The sequence below is a fragment of the Saccopteryx leptura genome, chromosome 11 (genome assembly GCF_036850995.1).
Source record: "Saccopteryx leptura isolate mSacLep1 chromosome 11, mSacLep1_pri_phased_curated, whole genome shotgun sequence".
Lineage (NCBI taxonomy): Eukaryota > Metazoa > Chordata > Mammalia > Chiroptera > Emballonuridae > Saccopteryx > Saccopteryx leptura.
Window position 1 is genome coordinate 79664780 of NC_089513.1, and position 19708 is coordinate 79684487.

Sequence of the window (19708 nt, forward strand, 5' to 3'; positions counted from 1 at the left end):
TCTAATGTCCACAGCTTAGCTCAAGGGTCGCACATTCTAATGTCCACAGCTTAGCTCAAGGATGGCACATTCTAATGTCCACAGCTTAGCTCAAGGATGGCACATTCTAATGTCCACAGCTTAGCTCAAGGATGGCACATTCTAATGTCCACAGCTTAGCTCAAGGATGGCACATTCTAATGTCCACAGCTTAGCTCAAGGGTCGCACATTCTAATGTCCACAGGTAAAGCGAGCGGAGTGTCGTTAGGGGGCCCTGGTTGGCATTTTGATTGGATTCTGCACAGGACAAACAACTGCCTGCAGGCCGAGTGGCTGTCAGTCTCTGGCTTATGTGGACAGTGGGAAGCTTGGTGAGAGTCGCTAGACAGACAGGTTATGCTAAGGTCACTCATGCTGGACTTTTTCTTTTCCTAAAAGTAGGTGCTGTATGTCTTCTGATTGCTGTTTATAAAGCTAAGTGATGCTCACAGATCCAGGGTGAGAGAGTGGGGTGCAGTGTGGGGTCCGGGGCATGGAGTCTGGTCCAGCCCAGGGTCTCCCCTCCGTGTGACCTTGAGTTCCTCAACCTTCTTTTTTTTTTTTTTTTTTTGACAGAGACAGAGAGAGGGACAGATAAGAGACAGACAGGCAGGAAAGGAGACAGATGAGAAGCATCAATTCTTCGTTGCGGCTCCTTAGTTGTTCATTGATTGCTTTCTCATATGTGCCTTGACCGGGGTTACAGCAGACAGAGTGACCCCTTGTTCAAGCCAGCAACCTTGGGCTCAAGCCAGCGACCTCAGGGTCTCGAACCTGGGTCCTCCGCACCCCAGTCCGATGCTCTATCCACTGCGCCACCACCTGGTCAGGCCTCCCTCAACCTTCTTGTTTCTCACGGGGGACATGGGGACAACAGCCTCGTAGAATCCTAGGTTTGGGCTCTTGGGAGGATTAAGTGAAGGAATAAATGTCAGAGGCTTGAACAGGCCTCAGCATAGTCAGCGTTCAGTACCTGTCAGCTGGCACCTGCCCACCCACTGCTAGTATTTGGAGATGCCGTTTCGTGTTGGATGAACTCAAAACAGGTAAAAAGGGAGAGTGTGAACTTGCTGTGTAGCATTTTTGTTTCTGTCATCGTAGCAGAGAGCTGGCACCTGCCCCTCTAGGAGTCTCTCCCCTGAGGGGAGAGGCTGCTGGTCCCCAACGCTGAGACAAGCATCGCGTTGGACGCCAATGTCCGTTTTATGCCAGAGCCTTGGGTCGCAGCCACCAGGCACTGGGCGCTGTGGGTCCTCTGCTGGGCGAGTCTCAGTGATGAGCCCACGTGTGTGCTGTCCCCTCCACAGCCTCTGCAGTCCCTGTCCCTGGCTGACTCCAAACTCAAGACGGAGGTCACCATCATCATCAACGCCCTGGGAAGCAACACGTCCCTGACCAAAGTGGACATCAGCGGCAACGCCATGGGGGACATGGGCGCCAAGATGCTGGCCAAGGCCCTGCAGATCAACACCAAGCTCAGGTACGGGCAGGCGTGCGCCCCGAGGAGGCATGCCCGCCTGGCGGTCGGCCTGCCGAAGGGTCCCACCGGCGAGCCCTGGGGAGGGGCCCTGCCCTGGGGGCTGAGGTCCCGGAGGCCTGCTGGGAGGAAGAGGCGACAGGTGACCTTTCAGTCTTCTGTCAGAACCCTGGGGGGAGTTCCCAGATTCAGACGCGGTGATTCCTTCAAGCTGCCGTCTTAAAGGTTTCCCCTGGGAGGCGGAGCCTGCCTGAGAGCGTGTGGCTCCTTTTCCACGTCGGGGTCCATGCTGCCCGAGGTGTGGGTCGGGCAGGGGCAGTGTGGACGGCTGGGGGCAGGGCCCAGGGAGCAGAGCTGCAGAGGGCAGGAGTGACTCGGGGTTCTCCTGCCCTGTGAGCCCAGGGTCCTGTCTTCCCCTCCCTGGTCCTGAGACTGAAACCGGGGTCCACGGGCTCCGCTGGTCCAGAGCGAGATCAGCCTGATGCTCACTGCCCCGCTCAGCGGTTTCTGTAGTGATTTCTTCCACGCAGAGCGAGATCAGCCTGGTGCTCACTGCCCCGCTCAGCGGTTTCTGTAGTTATTTCTTCCACGCAGAGCGAGATCAGCCTGGTGCTCACTGCCCTGCTCAGCGGTTTCTGTAGTTATTTCTTCCACGCAGAGCGAGATCAGCCTGGTGCTCACTGCCCTGCTCAGTGGTTTCTGTAGTGATTTCTTCCACGCAGAGCGAGATCAGCCTGGTGCTCACTGCCCCGCTCAGCGGTTTCTGTAGTTATTTCTTCCACGCAGAGTGACATCAGCCTGGTGCTCACTGCCCCGCTCAGCGGTTTCTGTAGTTATTTCTTCCACGCAGAGTGACATCAGCCTGGTGCTCACTGCCCCGCTCAGCGGTTTCTGTAGTTATTTCTTCCACGCAGAGCGAGATCAGCCTGGTGCTCACTGCCCTGCTCAGTGGTTTCTGTAGTGATTTCTTCCACGCAGAGCGAGATCAGCCTGGTGCTCACTGCCCTGCTCAGCGGTTTCTGTAGTTATTTCTTCCACGCAGAGCGAGATCAGCCTGGTGCTCACTGCCCCGCTCAGCGGTTTCTGTAGTTATTTCTTCCACGCAGAGCGAGATCAGCCTGGTGCTCACTGCCCTGCTCAGTGGTTTCTGTAGTTATTTCTTCCACGCAGAGTGAGATCAGCCTGGTGCTCACTGCCCTGCTCAGCGGTTTCTGTAGTGATTTCTTCCACGCAGAGTGAGATCAGCCTGGTGCTCACTGCCCTGCTCAGTGGTTTCTGTAGTGATTTCTTCCACGCAGAGTGAGATCAGCCTGGTGCTCACTGCCCTGCTCAGTGGTTTCTGTAGTGATTTCTTCCACGCAGAGTGAGATCAGCCTGGTGCTCACTGCCCCTGCTCAGTGGTTTCTGTAGTGATTTCTTCCACGCAGAGTGAGATCAGCCTGGTGCTCACTGCCCTGCTCAGTGGTTTCTGTAGTTATTTCTTCCACGCAGAGTGACATCAGCCTGGTGCTCACTGCCCTGCTCAGTGGTTTCTGTAGTGATTTCTTCCACGCAGAGCGAGATCAGCCTGGTGCTCACTGCCCTGCTCAGTGGTTTCTGTAGTTATTTCTTCCACACGTGGCTCTACTGAAGGACCAGCACGCGGTAGGCGCGCAGCCTCCGTCACTCAGGGAGACCGCGGTGCCGCTGGCCCAGTGGAGAGTTCGTCCACGGTCCTCGTCACGGGCTCTGGACGTGTCCTTGCTCTCCGTCTGAAGACAGAGCCTGAAGCTTCTGTCTGAACCGAAGCCAGGGGCCCACAGCTGCAGCGCTGTCTTGGAAGCTCAGCAGGTGCAGAGGACGTTAGGAGTGGATGTCAGGAAGGAGCCCACCCCGGGGTTGGGAGTCTGGGACCCTCTGGACAAATAGGAGCCATCGCCAGTGTCAGGTGAACCGAGACACCCCCAGCCACCTCCGGTGCGCTCACATTCGGAAGGCGGACACAGCACTGTTCCTCAGTGGACGTTGCATGTGGGAAGTAAACGGCCTCCTAGCATAGTAACAGATCTCGGCGACGGAGCAAGTGGAGTTTCTGGGAGGCTGACCGCGCCAGGTCAGGGCAGTGAGGGAGGTGGGATCCGTGAGGAGATCCCCTGCTGACCGCCCAGGTCAGGGCGGTGATGGAGGCGTGAGGAGACCCCCTGCTGACCGCCCCAGGTCAGGGCGGTGATGGGGGCGTGAGGAGACCTCCTGCTGACCGCCCCAGGTCAGGGCAGTGATGGAGGCGTGAGGAGACCCCCCGCTGACCGCCCCAGGTCAGGGCAGTGATGGAGGCGTGAGGAGACCCCCCGCTGACCGCCCCAGGTCAGGGCAGTGAGGGAGGCGTGAGGAGACCCCCTGCTGACCGCCCCAGGTCAGGGTGGTGAGGGAGGCGTGAGGAGACCCCCCGCTGACCGCCCCAGGTCAGGGCAGTGATGGAGGCGTGAGGAGACCCCCCGCTGACCGCCCCAGGTCAAGGCAGTGATGGAGGCGTGAGGAGACCCCCCGCTGACCGCCCCAGGTCAGGGCGGTGAGGGAGGCGTGAGGAGACCCCCTGCTGACCGCCCCAGGTCAGGGCGGTGATGGGGGCGTGAGGAGACCTCCTGCTGACCGCCCCAGGTCAGGGTGGTGATAGAGGCCTGAGGAGATCCCCCGCTGACCGCCCCAGGTCAGGGCGGTGAGGGAGGCGTGAGGAGACCCCCTGCTGACCGCCCCAGGTCAGGGCAGTGAGGGAGGCGTGAGGAGACACCCCCCCCCTCCCCGGTTAGACGGAAGTCTCGGGCCTGGAGTTCTGTGTCGGACACGGGACAGGTTAGTGTCTTCGGTGACTAGTTTCAGCCTGAGACGTGAATCCCAGACTTCCCTGGGGGAGTGTCAGGGGAATCGGGCTTTAGACTTCCGGCTAGCCCAGCCCTGTGGTGAGTTAACGTGCGTGCTGTTCCCTTTCGTTTCTCCCCCCACCCCCCACTCCCCACCACCACTATTTGAGAGTAAATGTGTTGAGAATATAATGTTGGAGAGATGTTCGTCCTTGCTCTTTGGAAACATGGAAACATGGCTGGGCATTTTTCCTTCTCGCATAAGGTCACCGCCCGAAGATACCCAGACGGTGTGGCCTGTGGGAGACTGATCTTCTGTGGGCAGCTCCTTTCCCCCTTTTCCTAAGTGTCTGATTGTCTGTGTGATTGTGTTTTGAACAGGACCGTGATATGGGACAAGAACAACATCACTGCCCAAGGCTTTCAGGACATAGCTGTCGCCATGGAAAAGTAAGTGTTCACAGGGGCTTCTTTCTGGAAAAATGCAGAGTTCCACTCGTGTCTGTGAGCCCCGTGGGGCGACGGGCGTAGCTCTAGGCTGGGGCCCGGCAGACGGGGGCCCGAGTGGGTCCCTGCTCACCACACGGGGCTGGTGTGCGTGCTGAACGGTGAGCTCAGGACGGTCCTGGGCTTCCTCCTCCGGGGGTTCCGCCGTCTGTGTCCCCCCGAGTCTTGCTTTTGTGCCCGTTGGGATAACTTTGAATCCAGGAAGTATGAATGCCGCGGACGGATGCCCAGTCCGGGGCCAACGGATCTCCTCACTGGGGAAGCCTTTCTTTACGACCGAGCTCACAAGCCACAGTCATTACTTACTGTCCAGTTAACCTTCCAGCAAACCAAGCGAGGGCCTCCTCGTACGAACGTGGCTGGAGGAATGGGAGGAGGCGTGCTCTGAGCACTGTGACCCGAAGGCAGAAGCGATCCCAGCAGGTTTAAAGTCAAAACGACGGGTCACAAAATGCACGTGAAACATGAGGAGCCAGCAGTGTGGACGCCAGTCCCTGGGAAGAGAGGACGCTGTTATTGTTTCTCTAAGAGCTCCCTGCCCGCCCGAGGCCTCCTCGCTGAGCGGTCATGTCCAGTCTGGTCCTGGGGTGAAGAGCCCCCGTCCAGCCCCCAGCTCCGTCACCGACAAGCCCGTGACCCCGAGCAAAGCGTTTCACGGTCTGATGAACTCTGACAGAAAGTGAGAGTCAGTGAGTCCCGTCGGAGTGCCTCTGATTGTGAGTCCTGCGGCTCCGCTCCAGCCAGGGGCCCAGGTGGCAGCCCCCATGGGCCGTCACTACCCCTGGGTCCAGCAGCGGTCACCACCCGGTCACCATGGCCACATCCCCCAGGGGCCGTCCCTGACTGCAGTCGCCTGTTAGGACTCCTCTTCACCCTCCAACCTCCCCATGGACACGTGGTGGTGTTGGGTGCGAACGACACAGCTGACCCCACGGTGACTCGCAGACTGCAGCCCAGATGGTCCCCGCGAGTGACTGAGACTTCGCGCAGCCAGGCGGCCGTTCTGGACTGGGTGCGGGTCCCTGCGGCACTGTCTGTCATGGGCACCGAGCTCCAGGAGCCGGCGGCTCTGAACCACCGCAGGGCACACGGACCCGCCTGTCCGGGGCGTGATCAGAACCGGGTGAGAGGGCAGGACCGTCTCCAGGGAGCCGGCGGCTCTGAGCCACCGTGGGGCACACGGACCCGCCTGTCCGGGGCGTGATCAGAACTGGGTGAGAGGGCAGGACCGTCTCCAGGGAGCCGGCAGAAAGGGCGTCCTGGCTCCTCTCACACGGGTGCTGGAGCAGGGGTGGTGGAGACCCCTTCTCCCCGCTGGGGACTCGACCCCGAGCCACCTCGCACGTCGGGCTGGGCGAAGGCATCTGTGCCACGGGACAATGCCCGTCCAGGTCACAGCGGTTATGAACACGATGGTGTATCTGCTCTACACCTGCCTTATTTGAGGAGCTCGTTGCTAACTTGCTCCTCAGTGGAAGCCGTCAGAACATCTGTTAGAGTCACAGTGTGAGGGCTGCTTGGAGTCTAGAAACCTGAAACTGGTGGCCGATTGTGGGATTTGGGTCCATTCGGGGGACACCCCAGTTGCCACTGTGTGACTCGCAAGGCCACTGTCCCGGGCGCCGTGTTGCAGAGATGGGCCACCCCGTGCTGGGGTGGAGGGAAGGCCCGTCCAGGCGAGAGTTCACCGTCGGGAGCAGGCGTCCGTGTCGTCTGGGCACATGGCTGTCGTCAGAGGCTCCAGGGTCGGGGGCCGGAGCACAGATCCTGTTTCCTTCACACCACGTGGTACCTGTGTCCCCTTGTGTCCGACCAGCCAGCCAGCGCCCTGCAGTAGTGTGGACAGGACTCCCGGGTCTGTTGGGTAGCCACAGCCTGGGGGCCCGGGCTAAGGCTGATGGCCGAGACCTGCGGAGCTCAGGGCGTCTGGCCAGGTGGGCAGCCGCTCTGGCCACTTGTCTGAAGGCAGCTCCTTGTCTCAGACTTGGCTCTGTCAGGACCCCAGAGCCCGGGTGGACTGATTTGTGGATGCAAACGTCCTTGCTTTGCAAGCAAACGTTTGTTATAATTTTTTTTCCCCTCTAACAGTTTGGGTCTGGCTATCACCCATGGACATTGGGTTGACCTGGTCCATTCAGGGCCACCGGTGGTGAGACCCCAGGCAGCAGGTTGATGCCTCCTCCCCACCCAGCGCCCCAGTCCCCATCTGCCCGTGCGTCCTGGACACCACTGAAGTCTGCCAGCAACCCGACAACCGTGTCGTTTGTCAGACGTCCTGGGCGGACGGGGTCGCCTGGTGCTCCACCTGGACACCGAGCTGGTCTGCAGTCTGGGGCCTGGGATGTGCTCCCACCTGGACACCATGCTGGTCTGTAGTCTGGGGCCTGGGATGTGCTCCCACCTGGACACCAAGCTGGTCTGCAGTCTGGGGCCTGGGGGGTGCTCCCACCTGGACACCGAGCTGGTCTGCAGTCTGGGGCCTGGGATGTGCTCCCACCCGGACACCATGCTGGTCTGCAGTCTGGGGCCTGGGAGGTGCTCCCACCTGGACACCATGCTGGTCTGCAGTCTGGGGCCTGGGGGGTGCTCCCACCCGGACACCAAGCTGGTCTGCAGTCTGGGGCCTGGGAGGTGCTCCCACCTGGACACCATGCTGGTCTGCAGTCTGGGGCCTGGGAGGTGCTCCCACCTGGACACTGAGCTGGTCTGCAGTCTGGGGCCTGGGAGGTGCTCCTACCCGGACACCACGCTGGTCTGCAGTCTGGGGCCTGGGGGGTGCTCCCACCCGGACACCATGCTGGTCTGCAGTCTGGGGCCTGGGAGGTGCTCCCACCTGGACACCGAGCTGGTCTGCAGTCTGGGGCCTGGGAGGTGCTCCCACCCGGACACCAAGCTGGTCTGCAGTCTGGGGCCTGAGATGTGCTCCCACCTGGACACCATGCTGGTCTGCAGTCTGGGGCCTGGGAGGTGCTCCCACCCGGACACCGAGCTGGTCTGCAGTCTGGGGCCCGGGAGGTGCTCCCACTCGGACACCAAGCTGGTCTGCAGTCTGGGGCCTGAGATGTGCTCCCACCCGGACACCGTGCTGGTCTGCAGTCTGGGGCCTGGGAGGTGCTCCCACCCGGACACCAAGCTGGTCTGCAGTCGGGCCTGGGATGTACTGGCCGTTCAAAGTTTTCTAAGTCACTCTGGCAGCTGTCTGGGGATTTTGAAAAAGTGCTGAATTCAGATAATAGGAAACTATTTAAACATACACGTTCCTTTCTCCCTTTTCCAGGAACTACACTCTGAGATTCATGCCAATCCCCATGTACGATGCTTCTCAAGCCCTCAAGACCAACCCTGAGAAAACGGAGGAGGCTCTGCAGAAGGTACGGGCGGCCGGCAGGGGGAGTGCAACGCGTGCCTGTGACCTGAGGGTGCTCCCCCTCGGGGCTCTGTGTGTCACAACGCGCTCCTCACATCAGCTTGTGCTCTCGGGGTCACCACTGGCGTGATGCCTCGTGGGGGAAGGAGGAACCAAGTCTGGAACTCGCCGTGAAATTGAGGCAGAACAGAGTGACGTCCCCGGGCGTCAGCACGCCCTGGCTGGGCACAGCTGGCCCCTGCTACCCTGCGGGCAGCGTGTGGGATGGGGTCAGCTGCACAACCCCCTCTGCTTCGTCCTCGCCAGGGGAGCCTCCCTCCTTCCTCATCTGGGGCGTCCCTGAGTCTCCTGCCTCCTCGTCTGTGGGTGTGTCTGTCCACAGCTGTACCCACAGCCGGGGACGGAGCCACAGAGGAGCGGCGGCTGGAGGATTGGCGAGGACATCACGGGTTCAGGCCTCTAAACACCGCTGTCGAGGCGCCGTCTCAGGGCAGCCCCGACCGTCCAGCGAGTTTCCCCTGGGGGAACCCGGCCAGGTTCCCACTGTGAAGACTGCGGGGAACCCGTTCACATCTCTGGTGGGGGGAAGGGAAGACTGCGGGGAACCCGTTCACGTCTCTGGTGGGGGGAAGGGAGGCGTGCTCACTGAGAACACAGCGGGCAGAGCCCTCTGCTTCCTGCCGCCCAGCACCAGGCCAGGTTTGCCCTTTACCCAGAGCCTTGCCGACCTGGGGGGAGACCGCTGGACGACTCCAGCTCCTCCGGCCTTCCTGTTCGACGGCTGACCTGAGTCCAGCCCTCTGTCCCCAGCCCCCTGGATGTGTGGTCTCTGTCCCGGGGCTGGGATGGGGCTCAGAGGGAAGTCGACCCTGTTGATCCCAGAGGCAGACATTTCCGGTGGTGACATGGGCGTGAGGGATGCTGGAGGCGCTCAAGCGTGTGTGCCTCCCGCCCCCTCGCGTGGCTTTAGAGATGAGCTAAGAATAGTATGTTTTCTAAGAGTCTCCGCCCAGGCTCGCTCTGGGCACGGGCAGCACTGCGGGTGTGCCTGGGGACAGTCCGGAGGCACGAGGTTGGCCCCGGTGCCGCCTGTGTGTGAGCTCCTGCGTGAACGCCGCTCCCAGAACTGGCCCGGCCAGCGCGTCCTGGGGCCACGTGTGAAGGAGCAGATGGCAGAGAGGGGGTCCAGCGGGGGGCGTGTGCCCGCTGCACTTCAGGGCAGGAGTCGTGAACATCCCGCGTTGGCGGCGGGCGTGTCACCTCGGGAAGACGTGACTTCTTGGGGAGCAGGAGATGTCCTATAATGTCATGTTTTCATGTGTCACTTGTGTGATGTTTCATTTTAGGTATCTTTTCGTTTTTATAATTCCTCCATTTAGGGTTAAATAAGCTTCCTTTGTTCTGCTTTATGGTTTCCAGGACGATAGTAATTATAGTCTGCATTTTAATTGTTCCCTCTTGGTATTAAGTAGTAGTCATTTTAGCCCAAGGGAAAGGAAAATGAAAATGTCATAATACCGCAAGCGTCACAGTTATTAGAGGTTCCTAACCAGGGAACTGCAGTGACCAATTAAAAGCCAGACAGACGGTTAAGTGGTGTTATTAAAAACAAGCAAGAACAACAACTGAAAAAAAATATTGCAGAATTACCCCTCTGAAATGATTTACAATACATCTTCCCAGGGCTCTGTTTTTCCAACAGTTAACCTTCCATTCCTTGTTCAATTGTATCCAATGCACGTGACTCTTCTTAATTGCTTTATTTCAACCTAGTGACAATGTATACATTTGAACTTTTTACAGGAGGTTGTCTATGCATAAAATACAAATTGTCAGACAAATTCAAGATTGCTCATTTTCTGTGGAAATCCGTTTTCTTTTGTTTGTTTTAATTTTTAGTAGTTCAGCCTTGTTTGTGAGAAAGTGTGAAAACCTAGTGGATTGCTACAACACACGTCTTTGAGTTGGACCAGCCTGTGTTCTTCAGATGTTGGACCTGTTTTCTCCCTTTTTTCCCCGTAAAGAATTTTCTACGTGTGGCTGACCACTGCCACCGGCCCAGCGCCCCACAGAGCGCCACCCACACTTCTGGGGGATGTTCATTTAAGTCCTGAACTGCGTGGTGATGACGCGTTTATGAGGGAGGAAGCACTGGGGTTGTGTGCAGGGGGCGGTGATACGTCTCCGTGTGGGGCCTCGAGCCCTGCGGCAGTGGAATACCCCCTTAGCTGTGGCAACGCCCGAGTCACGTAAAAATGGCTCCCGTTCCGCGCCCATAACATTTCCCCCGAGCGTGCTGGCAGCGCACAACGACGGCCGGGCCCTCCCGTAAGTCTCGCGGGGGTCAGGGCCGGCGGGGCGTGTGCACCGGGGCTCGGGGGTCAGGGCCGGCGGGGCGTGTGCACCGGGGCTCGGGGGTCAGGGCCGGCGGGGCGTGTGCACCGGGGCTCTGGGCTCGGGGCCGGCGGGGCGTGTGCACCGGGGCTCCGGGGGGTCAGGGCCGGCGGGGCGTGTGCACCGGGGCTCTGGGGTCAGGGCCGGCGGGGCGTGTGCACCGGGGCTCCGGGGGGTCAGGGCCGGCGGGGCGTGTGCACCGGGGCTCCGGGGGGTCAGGGCCGGCGGGGCGTGTGCACCGGGGCTCGGGGGTCAGGGCCGGCGGGGCGTGTGCACCGGGGCTCCGGGGTCAGGGCCGGCGGGGCGTGTGCACCGGGGCTCCGGGGGGGTCAGGGCCGGCGGGGCGTGTGCACCGGGGCTCCGGGGTCAGGGCCGGCGGGGCGTGTGCACCGGGGCTCCGGGGGGTCAGGGCCGGCGGGGCGTGTGCACCGGGGCTCTGGGGTCGGGGCCGGCGGGGCGTGTGCACCGGGGCTCGGGGGTCAGGGCCGGCGGGGCGTGTGCAGCGGGGCTCTGGGGTCGGGGCCGGCGGGGCGTGTGCACCGGGGCTCGGGGGTCAGGGGGGGCGGGGCGTGTGCACCGGGGCTCTGGGGTCGGGGCGGGAGGGGCGTGTGCACCGGGGCTCTGGGATCGGGGGGGCGGGGCGTGTGCACCGGGGCTCTGGGGTCAGGGCCGGCGGGGCGTGTGCACCGGGGCTCTGGGATCAGGGCCGGCGGGGCGTGTGCAGCGGGGCTCTGGGGTCAGGGCGGGAGGGGCGTGTGCACCGGGGCTCGGGGATCAGGGGGGGCGGGGCGTGTGCACCGGGGCTCTGGGGTCAGGGCCGGCGGGGCGTGTGCACCGGGGCTCTGGGGTCAGGGGGGGTGGGGCGTGTGCACCGGGGCTCGGGGGTCAGGGCCGGCGGGGCGTGTGCACCGGGGCTCGGGGGTCAGGGGGGGCGGGGCGTGTGCAGCGGGGCTCGGGGGTCAGGGCGGGAGGGGCGTGTGCACCGGGGCTCGGGGGTCAGGGCTGGCGGGGCGTGTGCACCGGGGCTCTGGTTGTAGGGTCAGCCGCCCGCGGGCTCGCTCACCGCTGGACTCGGCGGCGTCCTCGAGCCCTGCTCCTGAGCGGCTGCCTTTCCTTCCCAGATCGAGAACTACCTGCTGCGGAACCACGAGACGAGGAAGTACCTCCAGGAGCAGGCCTACCGCCTGCAGCAGGGCATCGTGACCAGCACCACGCAGCAGGTGAGGTCCGCCCGCCCGCCCGCCTTCCCAGAGCAGGCACAGCGGACGTCTGTCCTCGGAATCACTCCGGGAGACGCTGAGCTCCGGCTTCTGAAAACGAGAGGGACGTCCGCAGGGTGCGGGGCCGTGGGCAGGGGAGGAACACGGGGGCTAGTCTGAGGCGCCACGCGCACGCGTCCAGCTCACGGCGGTTTTCGTGCCCGTTACGGCGGTCAGGAAGGTGTCGTTCAGATTCCTGTGCCGGCGTGAGGCGTTGGCGATGGCAGGAGGCGAAGCCGAGGGCGGTCAGAGGCCGCCTTGGACACCCTGTGTCTGCCCCTGCGCTCCCGAGGAGGGCCCAGACCCCCAGGGTCCTCTACAGCGAGGACTCGGCCGGTAGTAACTAAGGCTTCAGTGCTGCTGAGAAACCCAAGTGCTGTTCTCTTTACTGCGCTTCAGGGAGGAAAAGGGAATTATAATAATGTAAGAACTGTGGAACATGTTCCTCTAAAAATACGCAGCCAAACCCAAGGCTCTTAAGGAATCTGAGGGGGACTCAGAGCACACGTCAGAGGGAGAGCCAGGCAGACCGGAGCAGGAGCTCACACAGCTGGGGACCCTAGAGCAGGCCGCCAGGAGGAGGGTGGTCACAGAACAGGGAACAGCGCCGGCCGCTGGGGACCTCACTGTGCCGGAGAATCAGTGAACGCCTGGGCGCGCCTTAAGCTCTTTCTCGGGAGGAAACGGTGGAGGAAGTCCTTACCATGCGTGACAGAGACAGAGATGAAGAATACGTCCAAGTGCTGAACGGATTCCAGGTGGTCAAAAGTCTTTTAATGACATAAAAATGTAAAAAGAGAGATAATAAGAAAAAATTTGAAAAGCGAGAAAATAGTAGAAAACCATTTCGCATGAGTCTTGGGGGTTACAGGGACCCACTGAAATTGATCAGCATGAATGGGCAGAAGACCCTCAGCTAGACAAATCCCGGTCAGGACACCTAGAGTAAAGAAAAAGGAATCTGAGAGAGTTCAAAGGGAACAGATGAGCAATCTTACAAGGGAAGCAGAACCATTTCATAGTATCAGTGCCGGTTCCTAGAAGCAGTTGAGGTAATTAATGTCATTTAAGTGTAGGAGATTTATTTTAGACCAAGAATTCTATACCTAGCTATTTTATTACTGAATGCGAAGGCAGAATAAAAATATTTTCAGACATGGACCCAGAACGTTCACCCTGTTTTCCATATGAAACAGTCTTTTGAGGAAGTTCTTTAGCATAACGAAGAAAAATAAACTATACAGTATGAGGTACAAATAAGGAACTATGTAGCCCAAAAGGCAATCATAAAAGTTAAAAAAGCTGGAATAAGGCTTTTAAACATCATTATTTTGGTACAGTCTACAGAATTAAAAGATATGGGATTAAATTTATTTGACTATGGATCCCATAATCATAACTGTATAACTGCATTTTTAGTGGGTTTAAAATTTTAATATCAACTTAGACCAAAAAGGAAAATGGAATTATTGTTACATGAAATTAAAATCAGGCATTGAAGAGGGAGAAAGTTGAACAGTACTATATGTGCTAAATTTTTAGTTTTTGGCACCTTAGTTGTTCATTGATTGCTTTCTCATATGTGCCTTGACCAGAGGCTACAGCAGAGCGAGTGACCCCTTGCTCGAGCCAGCGATCTTGGGTCCAAGCTACTGAGCTTTTTGCTTAAGCCAGATGAGCTCGTGCTCAAGCTGGCGACCTCAGGATTTTGAACCAGGGTCTTCCGCATCCCAGTCCGACGCTCTATCCACTGCGCCACTGCCTGGTCAGGCTAAATTTTGAGTTTTTGTTTTTTATCATTTATAAATCAAAAAATATAAAAAGAAGTCTACTATTTATATCTAGGATGGAAGCCACCAGAAGAATGGAAACAGCCAGAGGTTTTCCTAAGTGTTGATCCAGCGGATTGAGGAAAACTGACTGGAGGGTTACGTGCTGGCATTTGGTGGCATTTGGGTGCTTTGTACCACTTTCCTGCCTTACGCAGGTGTCATCTGACTCTCTTGTTGTTGCTTTGTCTTAAAAGAAAATGAAGGAGAAGTGCCCATAGCTGCAGCATCGTGCGTAATATTCCATGTGGGTAAAGTTATGCGGTGACCACTTGGACACTCACTCGAGAGGGAACACGCACTGGCGTGTCCACGACCGTCTGGTCAGTGGTGCGATTAGGTGACTTTTACTACCGTGATCTTCACGGCATTGATCGAACACACCACTGTCAGCGTGTGTTACTCACATCGCAGGAAAGCAGTAGGTGTTGAGAAAAGAAAAATACTTGTGACTATTAGTGAAGTAACGGAGTTTGGGACAATAAAACAGTATTTTGACCTTACCAGTGCTTTAAAACCTGGGTTTTTTTTTTTTCCTTCTCCTGCAAGGGACTCGTCGTAGTTTAGTGCTTTTATGATTTCCTGTTATTTCCTGGTTTTGGTGTTTCACAAGAAAAGCAGCTGAAGTCTTACACTGAATTTCTGCCTTGGGTCGCTTTACGAGCTCCCATAACACAGGTTTTTCTGAATACAATATCCTTCCAACATTTTCCTCATTCACAGGGGTTTTGCCCATCAAAAAAAAAAAAAAAAAAAATCACTGTAGCAAGTTTGAATGCTGTTTCTTGCTTTCTTTTTTGTTCTTCTGTAATTATTCCATTGATTTGAGAGAGAGAAGGACAAAGAGAGAAAGAAAAGCATCAACTTGTTTCACTTAGTTGTGAGCTCATCGATTGCTTCTTGTATGTGCCCTGACTGGGGATCGAACCCGCGACCTCGGCACTGAGCCACTGGCCAGGGCCTCAAAGGCTGTTTCCTAGAAGTATGTTTTGGCTTTGCAGTCAGGAGGCACGGTGCACGGGTGGCAGGTGTGGGTGATTCATTCTGCAGGTAGGGCACCGTTCTCAGTGGTCTGAGTGGTTATGGAGCCAGTGCCCTGCTGCCCCTCACTGTGGGGATTCCTTGGGACATTACGATTAGCACTTCGCAGACGTTAATGGTTTCAGTCGCTGTGGGTGAGATGTATCTCCCTTGTATTGAAACGTCTGATGGAAGTTCCCAGAAATCTGAATGCGGGAGGAGTAAACGCCCTGTGACCAGTGTGCCGGCTGGCCGTGTGGCCAGTCCTCACTCCAGGTGACGTTGGAGGGATTCAGTCTGTTCTAATGAAGCGTCAAGGCCTCACGTCTGCTCACGTGTTTGTTTTTGTCGGCCATCTGTCTCTCTTGGTTTAAAGACTCAGCACTCCATCTCTGCTTTCGATGTCTTCTGTTCCATCTCAAAGCCTCTGAGTGAGGAGTCAGCAAACGCTTTTCTGCAAAAAGCCAGACAGGATGTTCTTTAGGCTCAGCAGCCTGGGTGGTCCCTGTTGCAGCTCCTCGGCTTTGCTGTTCCGGCAGAAGCAGCCACAGCGGGCACCTGAGGGAGCCTGGCTGTGCCGGTCAGATGTTATAAAAAATGGGTGTGGAATGGCCCATAGTTTGCCAATCTTGTCTCTTAAGTCTTCTCACTCTGAGAAGAAGAAAGAGGAGGAGGATCAGGAGGAGAATTCTATCACCTAGAAGAAGAAGGAGGAAGGAGAAGAAGAGAATTTTACCACCAAGAAGAAGAAGAAGAAAGTAATTTTATCACCTAGATCTGTTTATTCAACTCTCACAGGGTCCGTTGTATGCCAGGCACCACTGTAGGGTACGGAGCTTTGCCACTGAGCAAAATAAAATGTGTGTGTTCTTCTGGCTATTGACATATATATACAGCACTTTACATCCTGTGTTACTGTTAATTGCGGGTGTTTCTTTCCATGTCTCAGTGTTTAAGGTGCAGGGTGGCAAGAGGTATATTTCATTCAGGGTTACTGTGTAGCAAAATGTCACAGCCAGTCCCGATGGGGGAGTCTGGGTGATCACCACGTATCCACTTCGGTTGTATCCACTTTGGTCCTACATGCTGCCTTGTCTAAGAAAGAGGACCGAAATCCCTCCAGTGTTTTCCTGGAGTTCATGTCACCAAAGGTTTCCTGTATGAGTAGTTAGATTAATCATGGGTGGGACCGGCTCCCCTGTCCAGGATTCCGGTGAGAAGTTCTCCTCCTCACCTTTTCTGTGTTTCCTTCTACCCGAATATCCGGCCACGCGGGCTGTCACCCCTGTGGGCGGAGCAGATGATCGACAGGATCTGTGTGAAGGTGCAGGATCATCTCAACTCCCTGCGGACCTGCGCGGGCGACGCCGTGCAGGAAGACCTCAGGTCGGCGGAGCGGCTCATGCGGGACGCCAAGAACTCCAAGACGGTGAGCTCCGGTCAGGCTGCGCGGGCGACTCCCTTAGGAAGAGGTGGTTTCTAAACTTCAGTCTCAGAGAGACAGTTTTCCAGTTTCCTTCGCTGTTCTCGCCAGCGCCAAGGTTGCCGACAGGTGGCAGGGGGCACATCCGTGCCTCTCCTTTCGGTCCCCGGGGCGGGACAGCGGTCCGGTGTGACTCAAAAAGGACGCAGTCAGGTCCTGAGTAACCAGAGGCAGCTGTGGACACGCGTTGTTCTACTTGCTGGGTGCTGACAGTGAGCCATTTCCCCCTGTCACCTGGAAGAGAAGCCCCTCTCTCGGTAGAAGCTGGTCCCTCACGTGTGACCTGGCCCTGGCTCTGCTGTTGGCCTCACAGGCTCAGTGATGCCCTGAGTAGGAGGTGCCCTGGGCTCAGGCGCTCTCATGCCCCCACGGACCCCCGGAGACCCCGCTGGGCACAAGGGGAACACACTGTCCCGGCGGCTTCCACGCTGGGGCCCCGTTTACCAATCTGGACAAAGGACCTTTGATTAAGAATGGCCATTCCTAATAACATTTCCCCACCCTTTTTACTGACTCTGCACGGACGTTGGTGCTGACATAAGTACCACCCACGTGGTTCTTTCATTTTTTCTTACAGCTGTTACCGAATTTATACCATGTTGGCAGCGCGTCCTGGGCTGGGGCCAGCGGCTCGTTATCCGGCCCGATTCAGGAGACGCTGGAGTCCATGGCTGGGGAAGTCACGCGAGTTGTGGACGAACAGCTAAAGGTTCGTAGCCTCTGTAGTTTTGGAAAATGACATTGTCCTGACTTAACTATGTCTAATAACATTTCGTGCATAGCTACCTATAGTTTATAGATGTGTGTGCGTGTGTGTGAGAGCGCGTGTGTGTGAGAGCGCGTGTGTGCTCACCTGTCCACACACACACAGGCACAGGTGGTAAAAATCGAACACTGATCCTTTTCCAGCGTCATTGATATGCTTTGGAATAACTTCTGCTGTACAGAATGAGATCAAGAAGAAGTATCCAACTCCATTTCACTCTTGATAGTAAATCTCTAAATACACTTAGCTTGCGACAGGTTGCCACCGATAAGAGAATGATCGATTCCTAGAGGCACAAAGAGAAGTCTGCTTTCAGAAGACGTGTCTTCTCTCTCTGTGCGAGATTTAGGGAGCGTGGGTGGGGGGACAGGTGAATGGATGCGGTCCTCGTGAGCAGCTGCTGGGGGACAGGGGAGGGGCCGAGAGCAAGGGCAGGGGGAGGGGCCGAGAGCCAGGGCAGGGGAGGGGCCGAGAGCAAGGGCGGGGGCGGGGCCGAGAGCAAGGGCGGGGGCGGGGCCGAGAGCAAGGGCAGGGGCGGGGCTGAGAGCAACGGCAGGGGCGGGGCCGAGAGCAAGGGCAGGGGCGGGGCCGAGAGCAAGGACGGGAGGGGCTGAGAGGCAGGGGAGGGGCCGAGAGCCAGGGCAGGGGCGGGGCCGAGAGCAGGGGAGGGGCCGAGAGCAAGGACAGGGGAGGGGCCGAGAGCAACGGCAGGGGCGGGGCCAAGGGCAGGGGCGGGGCCGAGAGCAAGGCCAAGGGCACCGGGAGCCAGAGTTGGTCTGCCGGCCCCGGCTGAGAAACGCCTCTGGAATTCAAGCGAGTAGAAATAGACTAGCCTAAGACCAGCTTTGTCTTAAGGTAACTTCAGGAAAACAGCTGCACCAGGGAAATGCCACTTGGGGACATTTTCGTCGTTTTCTCCTCTCCCTGGTTGATGCCTTCAAAAGCCCTGCGTGAATTTCTGTTACTGTTTGGTCTGTTTCCTTCTGAGAAAACGTCTCTGTAGCGGAGGGACTTGGCGCATGACTGAGCAGTCACTTTTCCACGGGGAGGAAGTGTGGAGGATCCTTTAGGAGCCTGGGCCCGTCTCCCTGCGTGTCTGCCGTAGGGAGACTGCGCTGTCATTTCTATCTTAGTTCCTCGTGGTTACCTGGGGCCCTTTCTGAGCAGAGCCCTGCGTGGAGAGAGGAGGCTCGGGAGGTTGCGGGGCCCGAGGTCGTCTGTTAGCCGACGGCACCTGTTCTCCCCGCCACGGCGCACGAGCCAGGGAAGAAGGACGCTTCCTAACACGCGGGCGTCACTGATGCTTATTTATCTCCCTCTGTGAAAAATCAAAGTGAATATTTCTCAAAATCCCAGAGACAGCATCACCCTGAGCAGTTCAGTGAACTTCCAGGCGTTCTCTGTCCACACACGACTCTGCACGCGTGTGAGCGGCCCGTACAGACCTTGTGTGTTTGGCAGAACGTCCTGAACACGGTTCTGGAACAGCGTGTCGGCACGGTCATTTTCGTGGTCACGTGGAACTTCATGGTCCAGACGGGCCGTGTACTGGGACCCTCGGTCCTCCTGTGTGTGGTCTTGACTTTTCACACCAAACGCTTCACTCTGACACTTCTGGTCACCGGATGTGTGGGGATTTCTCTCCACCAAGCAGTCCTCTGTGAGGCTGGCGGGGTGTCCCAGAGTTTAGCTCGATCCTGGCAACATCTGCCCGGAGATGGCGCCCGGTCCCGCAGGTGGAGACTGCCCCGCCCTTCACTGCCGGCCACAAGTGCAGGCCGTCCCCTGCGCTGTGAATCTGAGGGGGTCACAACCCCCTCCTCAGGTCTGATCAAGCTGCTGGGCGGCTCACGGAACTCCCGCGGGCCAGGTTGTTAAAAGATAAGACACAGGACGCAGGTGACCGCCCACAGGGAAGGGGTGAGTGGGGCCAGGTGGGCAGGAAGGGGCGGCAGCTCTGTGCCAGGCGCTGGGGGCAGAGGCCAGTCTGTATCTTCTGCCCCACGGGCAGCACAACTATTTCTAATTCCTGATGAATCCTCAGGGTCAGTGCCTCTCAGTGACCCACCCCTCGGTCAGATGGTTTGTATACTTTTTACTTTTGTATGGACTTGCAAACGTCTCCCGACTGCAGGCAGGGGCTTGTGTGGCAGCAGCCCCACCAGGATGAAGCACGTGAGCCTCGCACGGCCTGTCTGTAGACTGGGCTGAAAAGAACCCCTCATTTTGCACTTCAGGTTTCTTTAATAACCGGTGACACATCGAAGTAATGTCACCTGTACCTGTGCTCCTTCCTTTCTCAGGCACGTGTTGGCAGGTGTTACCAGTGTGGTGCCTGTGCTGTGTCTGTGAGAGCCCCTCGGGCATGGAGGCCTGGCTGGCGATGGACCGGCACGGCCCGTGGCGGCCGGACTGCCCGTTACCCCGCGCCCTCTGCCCCGCTGCTGTGGCTGCAGCCGCCACTGCCCGCTGCCCCTCGCCCGTTTCCTCTCGAGCCCTGCTAGCGAGTCCCTGCAGGGAGGGAGCAGAGACAAGCCTGAGTAGTACTAATATCAGGCAGGACCCCAGATATCTTTCTTTTAACAGCCATAACCACACAGTTTTGGCACTGAGCTTCCTGGCCCCTTGCCAGGTCCCTGCTGTCGTCCGTTGGTCAGTCAGCGTCTTCATAAGCAGGACCCTGCGTTCCTGTCTCCTCTGTCCCTCAGGCCCCGGGCTCCCGAGAGGCCTATTTATTCTGTCCCCTGCTC

The 19708-nt window shown here is 58.0% G+C and overlaps 1 protein-coding gene across 4 annotated transcripts in view; it reads left to right on the top strand.

Moving 5' to 3' along the window:
- The window catches only part of CARMIL1 (capping protein regulator and myosin 1 linker 1), a 213781-nt gene that overhangs the window by 140121 nt on the left and 53952 nt on the right, over positions 1–19708 (top strand). For all 4 annotated transcript variants that reach the window (XM_066352268.1, XM_066352272.1, XM_066352270.1 and 1 more), the window contains 6 exons: positions 1327–1499; positions 4715–4783; positions 8118–8211; positions 11723–11821; positions 16010–16138; positions 16770–16901. In XM_066352268.1, the coding sequence (XP_066208365.1) occupies positions 1327–1499; positions 4715–4783; positions 8118–8211; positions 11723–11821; positions 16010–16138; positions 16770–16901 (696 nt within the window). The remainder of the gene's footprint in view (positions 1–1326; positions 1500–4714; positions 4784–8117; positions 8212–11722; positions 11822–16009; positions 16139–16769; positions 16902–19708) is intronic.